Here is a 17,563-nt window from a genome sequence, read left to right on the forward strand (position 1 = left end):
ACTTATTTACAGCTGGAACCTCCACCCTTCATTTGCTGCTGGTAAGAATAGTCTAACATACATTGTAGCAGAGACAATGTGGTTTAAAGGTGTGTAAAAGTATTCAATGTCATTTGGGGCCTAAAATCAGATGGACGGTCAGAGCAAAGTGACACAAGGCAAAAATGACATGAGGATTAAAACCCATTTTATTATGACAAATGTACAAGATCAGATTCATAAGAAATAACAGTAAAGTTAACAAAAATGTAAGGAGCAGACAAAACACCAACAACCAGTCTACTAGGGTCTATACACAGTGGACAGGGTGTTTTTCCTCCCAGATTCATCATGAGGTAAATAGGAAACTCTGTTAACACTCAGTCATTGGCACCGTCTTCCTCTGAACTCCCATTGCAGCCTTTTATTTCGCGCCTCGCTCTGTTTTCCTGTGCAGGTCTTGGTACTGGTTATTTCATAACCGTGAGATACATATTAATACATTCTCCTTATCTCTGTGGAGAGCATAAAATGGGGTTACTCAACAAGCACATGTCCACATTTCTGTACTTCAACTCGGATCACCAGAACACACACTCGTCTCTTGGTAGAATTGGTTTTATATTCTGTCTGTCTAATCTAAAAGCTAAATATTGTGTATAGAAGCCTATGTCGTGTGCGCTGCGAGCAGCACATATAGGTTTTTGTCTTGGAAGTCATGTTTTGGCCACAGCCAGTATCAAAACGGTATGATAAATAGAGTGGTTTATCCTCTGTGAAGACCATGCTGAGACTAATTTACAAAATATTTTACATTTTCTCTTTAATCCGATTCAGCCGCCTAGATTATTTTCTACGATAAATTCCCATCTCCCCCCAGGTTTTTCTATAACATGCCTTTAGTGGGTCAGCGCATGCTTACCAATGCAGTTTCACTGCAGACGATGAGATATTCTGCGGCGTCTATTTCACGAGTCCTTCAGCACTTAATGCAACAGGTCAGGAAATAAACAGACATCCTTAAAACATGCCAACGTTTCCTGGTTTTGTTACAAAAGAATGTTTGTGCCAGTATTAGTTCCCTACAAAAAGAAAACTATTAGAAACTCATGCAATCCCAAAGAATTGCCCAATATATTTTTTTTCCATGATTAAAAAATGTCTCTAAATATATTACAGCAAAAACTACAAATGTACACACAGACTTGTTCCAGCAGAGGTCAGTAAAGTCATTGGTTTGTTTTTCTTTTTCTGTCCATTTCCCTCTGTCCAATAAACTGCATCCTGACACTTCAAAACTAAATAAACATGTTTTATTTTCCACTATCTAAATCTGGGCTGAGGTCTTTAAGGTCGCAATCGGACCCAAACAATAACTCAAAGATTATGAAAACAGAGGATCTTAACGTAGAAATGTAGACTTTGTTAATAGGAAGATCCAGGGGGAATAGAAAAACAAAACAAAAGAAAAATGAAAAGAAAAGAAAATCAAGTTGCTGGGGAGCTGAGTGTTATTTGAGTTAATAAAAACCAAGGGTCTGCAGGTTTTTTAACCTTCTATAAAGGACAATGTACAAAGAAAATAAGACACTTTACATTTCAGACAGAGGCAACAACAAATAAATGTTAAGATATACAAAAAATACATCATAATAAAAAAAAAAGTTGACATAGATGTAATAAGGGGAAGCTAGACTAGATCTCAAGTTTAGAAGGGACGAGAGTTTTACTTCTGATTCTGTTTCTGTCCCCAAACAAAGTGGGAGCTCACCACTGATACCGATGGCAGCAAACAGACTTAAAATAATTATACAGTATATGTTTACAATATACAAAAGCTACTCTATTACTGGAGGGCAGGGCTTAGAAACGAGGGCTGGTCGCCTGGTGGGTCACATCTATACATTCACACCTTCACCTGATGCAAGGGGTTGAATATATACTGTTATGTAGAACACTTTAATATCCAGCGCAGAGGAAACTGGGAATAATGTCTTTGTCTTCCATCTACAATAACCTGTACACACACGCACACACACCAGTATCTGACCAGCAATATCCCAGAGGGGGTGTGTGGAGGGTTAGCTTATCAAATATGTGATCCAAGTCACACTCATCATCTCATCTATACACCCCCCACCCAAAAAAAAAGTTAATAAATAGTCTTATCTAAACTTTTTGCAAATTAAATGGAAAATACGTCAGAATAGTTTAAAGCCAAAGTTTGACATTTTGGAAATGTGCTTTGCAGAGGACAGGTCGGTGAAAAGTGCCATCTCAAATCTGCTGGTTAAACACAAAGCTGCAGTCACTGATCACTCATCACTAAGTAACAGTTCATGTCAGTTCATGTTTCACGTACGACATTTTCAACACTAAAAACTGTGGCTAAAAACCATTGTATTTAATTTCTCTTTTATATATTTTATGTATAATATTTGGTGTGGGTGGGAGAGGGCGAGTGAGCTTCGTTTCTGTGAACTTGTAGTTTTTGTTTTGTAATACTGTTCCTTGTGTACTTCTGTGTGTATATGTCAAGAGCTTATCCTCTCAATAAATGCAAATATCAGAGAAAACATTATGCACAAGGGAAAACTGGAATGAACCTTAAATAACCTCAAAACACAAACAAAATGAGACCGTTTGGTTTTAAAGAAAGCCAACCAGAAATCAAATCCCATTGATTTCACACATTCTGATTAACTTAATTAATTAGCTGGTGTGGCTACACATTAGCCCAAACAACAATAACTACACCCACAGCTTTCGTTAATGAGAACAAGTAGCAAAGTGTTTCCTACTTCAGTTTTAATTGACTTTTTGCAAAATACTGTTGTTGATCTCTGTGTGTTGTTGTGTTTAGTTTAGTTTTTTTTGAAGAGAGCAACTGGAACACTTGATATCAAGTGTCAAAATATTTATCCAGGAAAAATCACTAACTGCTGTGTTAGTTTGTCAAATAAGCTGCTTTTTGTGTGTGGTCGTAAACAAGCCAAGTGTCTGCAGCTTCATATTTAACAGTTATGAGAGCAGGATTGATCTTCTCATCTAACTCAGCCAGAAAGCCAATGATCATATTTATCAAAATGTCAAACCTTTTGATGCCCAGAAGTTTTGTCGAATCGTGGAATGCCTTGCTTTACTCTCATAAAATGTTCAGTCATTCAAATAACTACAAAGCTTCAACTATTTTCTACACAATAAACAACTTCAGTGCCAATTTTCCCTACATGTCGATGAGTAACGGAGCAAAACGTGTAAAAATGTTGAGTGTAACATTCAAGGAAAAATAAAAAAAAAATAAAAAAGGAGACAGGAGAAATGATGTGTGACACATTTGTAGAGGGAGGAGGTGGTTTGGCAGTGGAGCTGGACGATGTCGGTGGTTTGCAGGTAAAACGACTATTACCAAACAAAGAGACTTGATAAGTTGGTGCCCTTATTAGTTACTGTTACAATCCCACAGCGACGGCGTCAGACTGGTGACAGATCCAGTTCTCACTGAGGCGGAGGTCGCTGAGAATCAAGCTCCGGGTGACACACGTAAAAAGGACGACGAGGAAGTGTTGGTGGGGGAGGGAATAATAAAGTTAAGCAATATAAAAATACAATACCACAAAAAATGAAACAGTACACCATTTTGTTTTTTTTGTTTTTTACAACTGTTCATTATTGCAGACGTAGTCCACTAGGTCTGTGACTCCTAACAGGTCGTCTTCGTCGTCTTCCTGCGTCGCTGCCTCCTGGCCGGCCAGACCGTTTGGTGCGATGGCGGCAGCCGGTGCGGCGCTGGCGGTTTTGGGCGGCTCTGCCTGCGGGACGGGGCCCGGGGCGGCCGGGGTGGCCGGGGTGCTCGGGGCGGCCGGCCGGCTGATGACGCCGTCCAGGCTCTTCTTCGGGCTCTGTCCGTTGGTGGGCGGCTCCTCGGCCGCATTGCTGTCCGATGGATTTGTTCCCTTTGACTCCTCCTCCGCCTTCTTCTCCTTTGGTTTCTCCTCTTCCTCCTCGTCGTCATCGTCCGAGTCAATGCGGTTCACCCGCTTGCGGATGGGACGATCCTCCTCCGACGAGTCGTCCGAGTCATCGTCCGAGTCGTCGTCGTCGTCTTCGGACGCTCTCCTGCGTTTAAGTGCAAGATGTCGGCGTCGCTGCCGTGAGTCTTCCTCGGAGGAGTCGGCTCTCCTCTTCACCCTCCGTTCCCTCGGCTCCTCCTCCGAGTCTCTGGAGGAACTCACTGGAAAAAACAAACAAAACAAAAACAAGAAACACCTTCAGCTTCAGGTCGTCAACAACCATTTCTGCTAATGAGGAGATTATTTAGAAATTATGACAGAAATAGGACATCGTACTGCAGTGATGTAAACACTTACAAGGACCTAACTTCATTAAAACTGATCCAACAAGAAATCACCATCAGCCCGTTTCTCTTCTGGTTTAAATGTAGTGTCACTGTCCACAGTTAAAGATCTAGTGACTCCATCAACTCAGTATCCGTCACGTTGACAGTGACACTGGCAGAATAGCTTGATGGAATGATTGAATGAATTAATGACATGACCTGCAAACTGGTCTCAAATGAGTGTCTTACATTTCCTTATGATTTTACATCTTTATTTGTGACAGACTGATTCATCATCAGGCTGATGAATGAAGTCCTCTCAATTAAAATGCTCACACGGCTGGTTGAATAAAAAGAGACACACATCTCAAGGCATGTATCTGCAGCAAAGCGATTAGACTTCAACCAAGAACTTTTACGGATCAATTTTAGCTGCTCTTCATATACAATGTTTACCATCTATATAATTACACCGACTTCAGTCTTTTATTGGGAAAATGCTAATGAAGTTGGTTTGTTGTTGTAACAGTACTGTTAGCTTTGTGATTTGACTTTGTGTTCGGTGACATTGGGACCATGTCTGAGAGAAAAGGGAGCAGTGATGATCAGAAACGTTCTCCTGCTTTACAACTTACAGCTCATTGACTGGGACAGCATGGATTAAAGCAAAACAAATCTTTTGACTGAAATTTATTTTCAGGCTCAATCATATTCCCCTGTTCATCTTTACGCTATGCCGCCCTTTGAGAGTGGTTCCTTTTTTTTGCCACACAGTTGCTTCCCAAATACTGTATTTTCATATAAAAAGGAGTATAGGGTGTAGGCCTTAGCCCAGGGGTTCTCAACCTTTTGCAAGCTGCATCTGTAATACATTTTTTTGATAATATTTTTATTATGACCGTGAATGTCTAATTCTTTCTTTTATTCTGTGGCTCTGTTATTGTTGCTGTTTGGTGTCTGTGTCTTGTTCTCATGTTTCTCTTTGAAGAGAGATTTTAATCTCACGGTGAGTGACCAGCAGTGACTCAGTTCAAAGGTCTCATGGACCTGAGTGTCTCTGTCCGTGGTGCTGAAGTGCTTCATGAATTACTGTCATGACTTTTAAACATGTGTTTCTGAGAGCAGCAGGGGGACAGGATATTTTACCTTCGGGCCAAACCAGGATCTTGTTGTAAAATGACTGAATGCCACTTGTGCTCAGATCAGACAGATGTACTCTCTATTATTATTGCTGTTGTGTGAGGTATCAAAACAAAACGTCAAGGTGTTTCTGACTCACCTTCGCTCTCTGAGCTTTCCTGGCGAGGTCTGGGTTTCACTTTAGCCCGGTTGGTTTCTGCCTGAGATCCATCGGACTCCGACGTCTCACAGTAGTTCACCTGCTTCTTCTGACTCCGCCGAGACCGTCGTCGACTCATGTCAAGATCACTGTCGCTGTACTCACTGGAGCCTTCGGTCACTGGACAAACACACAAGACACAACAATTGCAAGGGGTACAAATGTAACCGCTGAAGCAGACACTGACCTGTTTGGCTGAAAATTTTTGCAATTAAGCTTTATGAGACAGACAAAATTTTGGAATGAAGAAAATACAAATGCAAAGATTTTCAATCTGCAACAGTTTGAAACAGTGAAATGCAAAAAGCCTGAACATGTGAGACATTAGCCAGAGAAGTTGTTTTCAATATTTTCATAAAGTTGTAGTTAAACATCATTGATGATGGTGATGATGATGATAATAATTATAATAATAATAATAATAATAATTATTATTATTATTAAGTGTTCAGATATGTCTACCACTTCCAGCCGTCTGTCTAAATCCATTCATATTCACCGATACGTACAACAGAGCGGTGAAAGTGTCAGAACAGAGACCAGAAACTGATGAATATAATTTATGTACCGATTTCATCTTCGTCCTCCTCATCCGTCTCTTCCTCTTCATCGTCAGAGTAACCTCTTGGTCTCCGCCGCTTCCGGGAGCTTCGTCTTCGCGATGGCCGCTTCTTGCTCCGTGACGAGGTGCGATGCTTTCCTTTGTTGCTGCCGAAGTCGCTGTCGTTGGAGTCGCCGTCCGTTTCGGCCTCGGACCCGTTCTCCGACACGACAAACTCTTCTTCTGAGCTGAAAGACAAACAGAAAGAAAAAACGAAGGATTTGTAAATGCGTCCCTGTGGACAGAACCCTCCCGTCAGAGTCGTCTCGTCTCTTTCTACCTTTCGGTCAGGCGGAACTCCTCCTCGCTCTCCTCCTCGTCCACGGTGCTGTCGCTGTCCAGGTCGTTGAGTCGCCGGCGTTTCTTCTTGCGTTGACTGATGCTGGGCTGTGGCGGGCGGCCGTTCTCCTTCCCCTCATCATCCGCCTGCAGGATGGTGGACATGTCCTTCCCCCTGCAGCCTGTGATGTTGGCCATGTCTTTACCCCGGCCGGCTCCTGTGGACAGTGGACAGTAACCCTAGTGAACACTTCTCACGTCTTAAAGGGACAGTTGAACGTGTTTGGAAACATGGCTCCATCTTGAGCTCACTGATTAACACATTTCTCCAAATAAAAAAATATTGTTTTAAATCATTTTCAACACGTCCTCCTACCTCCGCCCTCCGCTTCTTTGATGTCTTCTTCAATTGCCTCCTCGATCGCCTCATCAAATTCATCAAATCTGTAAAAAAAAAATGAACATACAGCACAGACAGGAATCACATTTCACGAGCAGTTGAACACACCGTACTATCAGAGCACGTCGGCCAATTCCTGCGAAGAGAATTTAAAACCTGCTCAAACACGAGGCCAAAACGTGACCATAAGAAACTCTCCAGCTGTTTTAATGAGCACTGGGAACTAACGAGGTCTTCATAGATGCGATGGGTGAGGAGAGGAATGTTCTCTCATACGTTCTCTGTCTGTGATCTCACCTGATCAATAACCTTATTCCACAGCAAACCTCAACTAAGACTAAAATCTGTGTATAAAACCGGTCAGTCGTTCTGAAGGAGAGCGTTTCTCTCGGTGCACAAACCTGTAGCTGATGTTTTTCTTCGCCCTCGTTGATCTTCGACCCCAGCTCTTACTCCGCTTCGGTTCCTTCTTCTCTTTAATGATGATCTCTGGCTTTTCTTCCTCTACTTCCACCTGCGTAGAGCGAGGATTCATCATTTGCGGTTGAAACATTAGTTACTGAATATTTTCCAGTCTGACTTTTACGACCAGAGGTTGTACTCACGGAGGGTGTGATGATGTTTTCAACACTGATTCCAACGTAAATAAGACGCTCTTTCCTGCAAGAGATAGAACACACAAAGAGTGTTTCACCATCAATAAGACAAGACATCATGGCCCTGATCAATACACTGCTTATTGCTTTTGATTTTCAAATGCAATTTTGTTTAGATTTCTGTACATTGTAATGCTATGATTGTTCTACGTCCCAACATCCACTATGTACATTTTTTTTTTCAAAGTCTACTAGTGACCTCACGTATTATTTATTATAGCTGAGGTTTGATTTTTAGACCTGATGAGGTGAAAATATGCAGGAGTTCAGAACAAGCTGAAGAGAGAGAACAGACAGAAAGAAAACTCTCTTCTACAGGACCGCACAATTAATCAAAAATCTCTTAAACGCCTCAACTTCTAAAACTCAGCTCCAGTTCTTAATGATAAAATGTTAAATGTGTCAGAGGCTTTCAAATCTCATCCCCCAGATGTAAGGAAACATGTTTGTGTCATCGTCATTTTTATATCTTTTCAGTGGTAATTAAATGAAAATAAATAAATAATTAAATTTCAACAAAAAATGTTTAATGTCATTCAGCCCTAATATCACAATGAACTTAAAAACGCAGCAAACTCAGGGCCTTAAAAATGACCACCGGGTTGAATCTACCTAAATTTTACAATTTCACAAAACCAGATGAAAAAAGTGGGTCAAGAAACAGCGAGGCAGTAAAACCCCAAACTCAAACAGGAGGCATCGTTAGCTGAAAAAATAAAAAGGCAGCTCCTCTCCACATGTTTTTATGAGCAGATAAAACACAAACCGTCTCACCTTCTCTCAGCTCGCTCCCTCTTCTTCAAAGCAGCGTCGAGGTTTTGCAGCTGCTCATCTAGTTTCTCGCAGAGTAGCTTCTACAGAGGGAACAACGGTTACATCATTAAAAACAAGAGCCACGTTTTATTAACCTCCTCTGATCTGCTGTTTGTTTGCTGCTCGGCCCGGTACGTACGTGTTGACAGGGCGGACAGAACCACTCTCCATCAGGGATGATCATGAGCGGAGGCCTCAGACAGGCTGTGTGGTAGCCGCTGTCACACGAGTCACACAGCAGGATCTACAAAGCAGATGTGGACAGATGTTATTAGAGGCTTATTAACACACCAAAATAAAAAAATAGTCCCATTTTTATTAATAATAAAAATACCTGATATGTTTTAAGAATCGTGTTTTTTTTTTGTATTTTGGTAAATAACTATCAGAGTGAATACGTTCTAAATAATCAAGATATAGAAGTGCCCAGTCAAATACAAAACGCTTCATTGTTTCGGCAGCAAAACTAAACTCACCCATAATTTATCCTGAATCCATGCGTGTATTGATTTTGGCTGCAGAATGAATTATCTCATCACTGGAACATTTACCATCTGTCTGCAGTTAACGGAGAACGACCATCTCACAATCTGAGGCTGAGCGATAATGAAACTCAGAGCAGTCGCAGTAGTTAACTTCTGCCTGACTGCAGCTCTTCCACCACTCCTGACTCCATGTGTGAGTCACACAACTTTGTTTATGGAGAAAAATAATTGGAACTTTTACTCCTGGAGTCAGGGGAAGTAAAAATAACTCCTACCAATCTGCAGCTTCGTTAAAAAAGAAGAAAAAGTTCAATCCAGCGAATAAAAACACATTGTGTTACTGTTGATTCTACTGGTTCAGTCCGACCTAGAAACTCTCTTCAGCCTAAACATTTATAGTCGTTCCAGGACTTAGACTCATACAGTGTGATATGATATCATCATCTGTAGCCTATTACCACAAAACAGATTTTACTCACTCCGCCCACACATTCAAATCTAATCAGAGATGTAATGAAACATTTCCAGCCTCAGAAAATTAAATTGTCTTTGAAGAAACAAGATTCATTTTACAAAACGTAGAAACTTTTTATGAATCATTTTATGTAATTATCTGACAAGAGCTGAGATGTGTGTAACATTTCTGCAAGGAAACAAAGGAAGGGGCATCATGAGGACATCACACTGTGAATCTAAAATTTGATTTTTAATATGTATTTGTTTATATTTTTTCTTTGTGTGTTGGACATGTGTACTTCAATTGGTTTTGACCGACTGCAAATAATCAAACGGTCAAGAAGAAACTATGACAACCAACCTGGACTGGCTCATAATTGTCATATCTGCCTTATCTCTTATATCTTGTCATATGATTTTTTCTGTTTGTGTTATTAATTCATGGATGTTTGGACGCGTGTGTGTATAGACACGAGTGTGTGTGCTGTATGTTGTAAAAAAAACAAAAAACAGGTGCAACAGGAATCTTCCTTGATTAAATTTTAAACTTTCTTTTTTTATAAATTTGTGACTTGCCATAGATTATCCTTCTCCTTTTTTACCCAATATTGCTGTCATACATCTCAGCTGCCTTGTGTCTAACCAGTCTAAACATTTTGTTGTTGCTCCTCAGCTCTCTACGTGCCTCACTGCACATCTTTAAACCTGTTTGTTTTCTTCAGCGTCCTCATGATATCACAACTTGTCCTTGCACATATTGCTCCTCATTTCTTTTAAAAAAGTATTTTATATCCTGTCTTCTCTCCCCCTCTCCTCCTCTCCCTCTATCGTACAGTGAGACTCAGGTCAACGTGTTGTGAACCCACCAGCTCGGGGTGATTTGGAAGACCACAGTGTTTACAGGGGTCGTCGTTTGGAGGTAGGCCGTCGTCCGAGGACGTCGATGAGTCCGAGCTCCGCCTCTCTCGGTTCCGGTTCCGCCGCTTCCTGCTCCGCTCCACCTTGTAGTCTTCGTCGCTGTCGTCCTCTTCCTCGCTCTCCTCCTCGTCGCTGGACTCCTCATTGCTGTTCTCGTCCTCGTCTTCAGAGCCTTTCTTTTTGCGGCGTGTTCGGGTGTTGGACCATCGGACCTTCCGCCTCTTTCTCCCCTTGAAACAAACACAAGTTCAGATCTTTGCATCTCATGTGCACATCGTTATTATTACTAGTAGCAATAAGCTGAACAGACATAACAATTTCTCAGAGGGGATTAAAAAAAGAAGTACCGGTATATATATAATATCAGGAAGATTTTAAAGCGGGTGTATAACCACGGTATTTTATTCTGAAAAGATTTCAAAAGCTAATCTCCTTTCACAGCGACTGTTTACTGTCATGACAGACAGAAGAAAATGAAATCAAATGTAAACATGGCCTCTTGGTGGGCAGGCTGACCTTTGGTTTAGGCTGACCCTCTTGGTCCGTCTTCTTCTCTCTTGGTTTCTTCTGCACAACCTTCACCTCCTCCTCTTCTTCCTCTTCCTCCTCCTTCTCCGCCTTGTTGTCCTCGCATATCTCGGCCGCCGGCGCAGCCTGGGATTTCTCCATCTTCCTGTCCTGGATCTCCACGGCTTTTGGAGTTGGTCTGGAGATCCTGGGCGACCTCCGGAGAGACATCCCCGTGTTCGTGTCCGACTCCGAGTCCTGTCTCTCCTCTCTCCTCACCTCAGCTTTCCTTCTGTGAACGAAGGGCCTCACCCTCCGACGGGCGCTCTTCTTTGCCGGAGCTTCGCCGCCGTTTTCGACCTCTTTCTTTGTCACAGACTCCTCGTCTTCGCTTACGCTCTTACCCTCCTTCTCGGCGGGTTTATCGGTGGACGGTTTTCTGCTGGGACGGTCCGGCTGTTCCTTCTCCGTTGGGGGTTCGGGTTCGGCTTCTTTGCTCGAGTTTTGGGAACCAGATTCCTCTGTTTTGGTTGAACTCTCGCTCTCTTCACAAGCATTTTTCTCCTTTTCTGCTTTATCGCTTTTCGACACTTTATCTTCTGCAGAATCCTCTTTACTCTCTTTGTCTGCAGACAGTCGTTTCTCACCGTCTTTCTCACTGTCTGCCTCTTTTTCTCTTCCCTTATCAGCGTCCTTTTGACTCTCTTTTGACGGACGCTCTGCCTCCGTTTGTTCCGACACCTTTTCCGCCTCTTTCTCTGTTTTTTCATCATTTTCCTTCACCTTCTCGGCCGGACTGGATGGTTTATCTTTCCCCTCAGAAGCCTCGTCTGTTTTTTCAACAGAGTTCACTTCAGCTCTCTTGTCGTCCTGTGTCTTTGTTGGATCCTGTTTAACAGCTTCTGCCTCCTCGGGCCCCGGCGTCTTGTCGCCCGTCTTGGTGGCGTCACGCTTCGTGTCGTCTTCACAGTTGACACTTTCCTTTATATCCTCGGGCTTTTCCGTCTTTTCCGAGGGCGTGCCGGTTTCCTCTGGAGTCGTCTCCGTGGCAGCAGGTTTACAGGCTTCTGATTCATCATCCACCTTTTTAACCTCAGAAGACTCTGTGCTTTTCTTACTGTCGGACGTTTTCTCTGATTTCTCAACCTTTGAGGGTTGGTCTGCTTTTTTGATGACAGAAGAAGTTTTAATGATGTGTGAACTCTCTGTGCTGTCCCCGTCTTTTACCTTTTCTGTTGATTTAATTACAGATGGCGACTCTGTATTTTTAAGGCTGTCAGATTTCTCTGGAGGAACTTCGCTGACAGGCGGCGACTTCACTCCTGGTTTCTTTTCCTGTGCCGAGTCGTCACGTTGCTCCACGTTAGTCTTGGATGTTTCTGTTTCTTTAGCGTCTTTATCACCAGCTTCTGTTTTCTCCTTCTGCATTGTCTTAGTTTCTTCAGCCTGACCCGACTCTGAGGTGTCCATGTCCTCACAGGCCGGTTTCCCCCCTGAATCTTTTGATTCGGCTTCTTTGGATGTGACTTCATGATTTAAATTTAGTTTCTCTGACTCATCGGTTGTTAATGTTTTATCAGGCTCCTTTAATGTGGTTGTCTTAGACTCCGCTGTATCTGCAGGTCGCTCTTTGATTTCTTCAGACTTGTCATGATTAGCAGGCGTCTCGTGTGCATTATTTACATCTTTAGGTAACGGTGGAGACTCTGCTTTAGGTGCCTGCTGAGACTCGTGTGCTTCCTTCTTTTCTGTTTCTGTACTGTTTTCCTTTTCTGAACTCCTCTTATCCGACTCTGTGATCGTCGGTGCTTCATCTTTTTTAGGTTCCACGTTCTCCTTCTCTGTGGCTGAGGAGGCGTTTTCTTTCACCTCTGCGGGTTTTGGTTCTGCGGCGGTGTCTTTTAACGAGTCGCTCAAATGGCTCTGGAGATCTTTCTCAGGCGGCGGCTTGATTTCACCGTTGACGTGATCGTTTACGCTCGGGGCTTTCTTGGTCTGTTCGGGAGCCGTCTCGGCTTTGGGGGCGTCCTTGGCCTGAGACACCGATGGGTTTTGGACTATGATGCTGCTGCTGTGGCTGTTTTTCTCAAAGTCTTCGCTGAACTTCATCCCTCTTTTCTTCAGAGGGATCTTGGCCTGCTGGTCGTTCTTCAGCGCCTGCTGGATCTCCTCTGCAGTGCTCCTCTTGACCTGCTCGCCTTTCTCCACCTTCAGCGGTAAACTCGGGGCTTCTGGGGCGCACGCTTCGCTTGCTGCTGTGCTCGTTTTAGTTTCCGACACCTCCATGGGCTCCTCTTTGATGGTCTGCACTTTTGCGCTGATGTTTTCTGAACTGAGCTCGGCCTCGGTTTTGTCTGCGACGATGCCGTTCGGTGATGGTTTGGCCTCAGAAGCTTCTGGTTTCAAGTTGTCCTCCTGCGTTACTACTTTGTCACCGTCCTCTGTCTTTGGTGAGACCGGACAGGCAGCTTTACTGGGGTCTTTGCCTTCTTCATCTGATGAGGTGTCGATCTTTTTTACCCCTGAAACACGAATAAAAAGGTCAAACTTTATTTGTACAGCACATTTAAAACAACACTTGTTGCCCAAGGTGCTGGACGAGTTAGGTAATTCAACGTAGAATAAGACAAGTATTAAATAAAATCTTCTCTATCTCTTCACATGCCCAATAAACACAACACTGAGGAAAAATACATTAATTAAAAAACATAAAACCCCCAAATAAAGGCGACAGAAAACATTAAACCTATAAGACCAGATTGTAGCTGACCTGCCAGAATGAATGAGTAACAGTGTGATGTGTCTTTACTCTTTGTTCCTTCTTTCCCCCTGAACTCCTTTGTATTAAGTGTTAGTGTACTGTGTATTAACCCTGCATGTCTTTTTTCCCTGCGACACAACCCAAATGTAAACCTAAAAGATTTTCTGAAAGAATACAAAGTCTAACAAAGCAGGTAAAGGAGCATTAAGTTACTTTGGTATTAACAATTCTGAAATTAGAAAGTCAAAAGTTTTTCCACCTTCTTTGTCTTCATCTTCACCGTCGACTTTGTTTTGCTGCTTCAGCAGCTCGTCCCTTTTCAGCAGCTCCGGGTCGATTTGCGTCTTGAGCAGAGCGACCACCTCGGCCAAGTCGTTTCTATCTCTGCAGAAACAAAGGTGTGGAGGAATAGGACCGAGTTAACAACACAGTTATAACGCCATTTTAATGTCATTTAATTTCATTCACCACTGCCTGCTGAGACTTTTCTGGTTTACCTGACGATGCATTTCCACGTCGACCCGTCCAAGTCGTCCTGCTCCTCCAGGTAGACGCGCACGTTGTTGTCTTGGTCCAGCTGAAACCAGTACATCTGTCCATCCTTGTCCCGGCCGATCGGCTGCAGGCGCATCTTATCTGGGTCCTCCTCATTGATGGCTGTTTTGAACTTAACATTTTCGTCAAACTGAATCTCACACAAATACTGTAGAAAAAAAAAAGAGGCACAATAAGAGTGAGTAACGCTACATCAACACTACACACCACAAAGACATGAACTATGAGCGATTGCACTGATGATTGTTGATCATCATCAATCACTAATCACAACTCTGTTCAGCAGCAAACCGGACAGAGAGACAGGGATTATTTTCCGCATTAAGGAAATTGTGTTCATTCATATTATTCATTCATTCATACATTCATTCATATTAGAGCTGCTTGTATGGCTTTTGGCCTTTTCAATCTGTTTTTGGAATTCATTATTTTACTGTTTTCTGCTGCTTTTAATATGTAATTTTACACCAATGATGACTTTAGTATCAAAGGACTCACTTTAAGTATCCCCGTCTTGCACTCCAGCGTCATCTCCTTGTATCCTTTCTCTTCGAGCTCCCACGCCCATGTTGTGTTGAACTCCTGGCAAACCTGCGAGGAAACAAGAAACTCTGTTAAACCTGAGCACCTTACAATACATAACATCACAAAGCTCCAGTTAGCAAAGTTAAATCAACACATCTGAACATCACAGGCTGCACAGCTGTGTAAGATACTCGCTCCACATGGAGAAGACAATTTACAAGCATTTAAATTGCATCATGCTTTTATTATAGTAAAGTAACCGTGAGTGCGGTCTGGACGGTCTGTGTCTGTGTCCCATGATGGTCTAAATGTGATCACTGATTCTTTCCCACTGGTCTAAAAGCTGCACTAATCAATTTTCTTCATATCAACAATGGACCATGTGGTTCCTTTGTAATGGTGAGACAACAGAGATTCAAGCAGCTCTTTAACATCCTGGTTTTGCTTTGGTCTGAACTTTTCAAAGTTAATCACGCGCATATGAGAAAATAATAGAAAAATCTATAATAAATATAGATATCCATCCCTACTAGTGTATGCCTAATACATATATAGACACTATACATAAACCATTTACCTTGACTAGATATTTCTCCCATCTGTCTGCAGACACTGATTTGCCGATCTTCCTCAGCAGCTTGACATGAAGATCGACCAGCAGCTTTGGGACTGAGGAGAAATTCAACAGACAAAGTGATTAAAGTCTAAAAAAAAAACAAGTTTAGGATGGAACATGTGAATCTGTTGAGCTCTGATACTGAGAAAGAGAGAGACAGTGTCAGATATCAGACCGAGTGGCTGTGGCATTCAGATTTACAATGACACATAACATTATAACAATAACAGGTATTATTAACAAAAAAGTATCTCAAAGAACAAATCAAAAACTATTACAAATATACTTATAAAATCTGGTCTGCATCACTGGGGACAGTCTGAAGAACATTTAAACAACAGTTTCATAAAAGTGCTTTCACAGCTTCTGTCCCCTCCAAATGACATCAGACCAGATCTAGATTATAAACCGTTAAGTAGATGTTTTAAGTCTGGACCACATACACACAGAGGCAACTACACATACTCTGCCTTCTTTAGGTGAAAACAAAAAGTGCAAATGTTGTGATTTTGAGCGTGTATTCACATCCAGACCATGTCAGACTAGGTCTAACCTCAACAACACTTCACATACGCTCTGGACTAGACTACTGGCTAGAGTGTGAAGAAAAAAAAAACTGTTTCAGATTTCTGAACCCTTTATCCTGTTAGTGAAAACAATAAAACAAACGCAGTATTTCATAGCCGCTGATTTACCTATTAAAAAAAAACAAAAAACCTGTATCTGAATCCAGATGAACACAGAAAGGCCTCGGAATAGTTGGTCAAGTTTCATCTCAGAGAGACCTGCTTCTCTTCAGTGTCTGCCTGAGTTAATTTGAACGGAGCAGATGTCAGTGTGAGGTGAAAATTATTGGACGGTCGGCGCATGCGCAGAGCAACAACTGTATAATAACTCGTCAAGTCCAACACAATGAGCACGACAAACGGAAGTTCACCGGCTTTAACCTCACATGCAGCTACAACAAGATCATTGTGTGGCATTACTTTGCCAACGACGGTGTGAGAATAACACAAATATGCACGAAAATAGTCACTATAAATGCACAGCCAGGCCATAAATGCATGTCGTTGACAGAGATAATCGTGTTTCTGGTGGTGGAATACGTTTTATTTTGAAAGCCCAAACCGGATATTATATTTGTTGTGGGCGCCTTGACAGAAGCAGTGCGAAACACTACATGACAAAATATTTTAACTGTAAATAAAGTGCACAATTTCGTGCCCGTCTCACACAACGACACCTTTACCGATTAACGATCGCGGTCCACCGTGAGTTGCATGAAGTAGCAGCAGCTTTACCGCCTCGCACGCACTGTTTTCCCCGCACATTAGTGCCCTGTGTTGTGTTACGAGGAGCGTTACAGTGGCAGATAAAGGCAGCTTGGAAAAAATTAAGCCCAATTCAAAAGCTAAAAAGTGACAGAAAACCTCGACTAATTCGGCACCTTCACACTCGGGGGACCGACAAATTGCACAGAGACACGTTTTCCACTTCGAAGAGCAGCTCTGGGAGGAGGTTAACTCACATTTAAGTAAAGCAGAAGGTTAGAAAACCACACAATAACACACAACTAGCTAACGTAGCTGCTAGCCTGCTAGCACGATACCATTATCATTAAAGCGGCGGTGAAGTCTGGGGGGTGTTTCTGCCCCTACCTGAGGATGTGTCCTGCAGATATCGCTCCAGCTGAGGAAAGGTGAGCTCCGGCAGGTCCAGCAGCGCTCCGTACCGCTCGAGGAAGGAGCAAATCACTGCGTAATTCGGACACAAACCGGGGGAAGAACTCGCCGTTGCCGCCGAAGCAGCCATCTTTTCCACACCACTGTCAAGCCAGCCGGAATCAACCCAACTGCTTCCGGTGTTACCGAAATAAAACAGCGGATAAAAGAAAACAAACGATAAAATGAAGTAAATAAATAGTCGTTAATTACTTCATTATTAAAGAGTAGTGATATATAAGCATAATTAAAAAAGAAAAGTGTTCATGTTCATGCAAAATACACTATACAAATACATAAAATATTTTCAGATGCGCTTAAACTGGCAGCAGCAAAGTCTGGTAGCTCTGAGTTTTAAACTTTTTACTCAACCTTTCCTTTGTTTTTGTTGTGTTTTTGTCTATTATGTCAACTACTGATGAGGAGAGGAGATTCTTCAGGCGAGGAGCTTCTTTCATTGAAATGTAGGGGTCCATGCCTATGTTCCCACTGCCTTATGTTCCCACAGCCCTATGTTCCCACAGTTCTAAGATTTTAGGAAGAAAATTAGGCCCTATGTTCTCACTGGACTCTCTTTACCTCTCTGGACTCTATCTATCTGGCCTGTCTAGCC

General features: G+C 42.4%; 1 protein-coding gene across 1 annotated transcript; it reads right to left on the reverse strand.

Moving 5' to 3' along the window:
• Nucleotides 1–311: 311 nt before the first annotated feature.
• On the reverse strand, nt 312–17,044 carry rsf1b.1 (remodeling and spacing factor 1b, tandem duplicate 1). The gene is made up of 16 exons (XM_083987324.1): nt 16,888–17,044; nt 15,191–15,282; nt 14,587–14,679; nt 14,031–14,236; nt 13,814–13,917; nt 10,782–13,294; nt 10,214–10,495; nt 8,546–8,650; nt 8,368–8,447; nt 7,543–7,597; nt 7,339–7,451; nt 6,914–6,981; nt 6,539–6,755; nt 6,226–6,446; nt 5,598–5,777; nt 312–4,213 (listed from the first exon to the last, which is right to left on the reverse strand). The coding sequence occupies exons 1-16, from the start codon at nt 17,039–17,041 to the stop codon at nt 3,636–3,638; spliced, it is 5,061 nt and encodes a 1,686-aa protein (XP_083843450.1). The 5' UTR covers nt 17,042–17,044; the 3' UTR covers nt 312–3,635.
• Nucleotides 17,045–17,563: the final 519 nt, after the last annotated feature.

The sequence above is a fragment of the Trachurus trachurus genome (genome assembly GCF_905171665.1).
Source record: "Trachurus trachurus genome assembly, chromosome: 14".
NCBI lineage: Eukaryota > Metazoa > Chordata > Actinopteri > Carangiformes > Carangidae > Trachurus > Trachurus trachurus.

Bases quoted from the DNA above. Each gene is read 5' to 3' on its own strand.
- rsf1b.1 (XM_083987324.1), bottom strand. From the start codon at position 17,041: ATGGCTGCTTCGGCGGCAACGGCGAGTTCTTCCCCCGGTTTGTGTCCG. The intron at 13,295-13,813 runs GTGAAGATGAAG...TTCGTGTTTCAG, and splicing joins GCAGCAAAACAAAGTCGACG to GGGTAAAAAAGATCGACACC. The intron at 6,756-6,913 runs GTAGGAGGACGT...CACTGTCCACAG, and splicing joins CAAAGAAGCGGAGGGCGGAG to GAGCCGGCCGGGGTAAAGAC.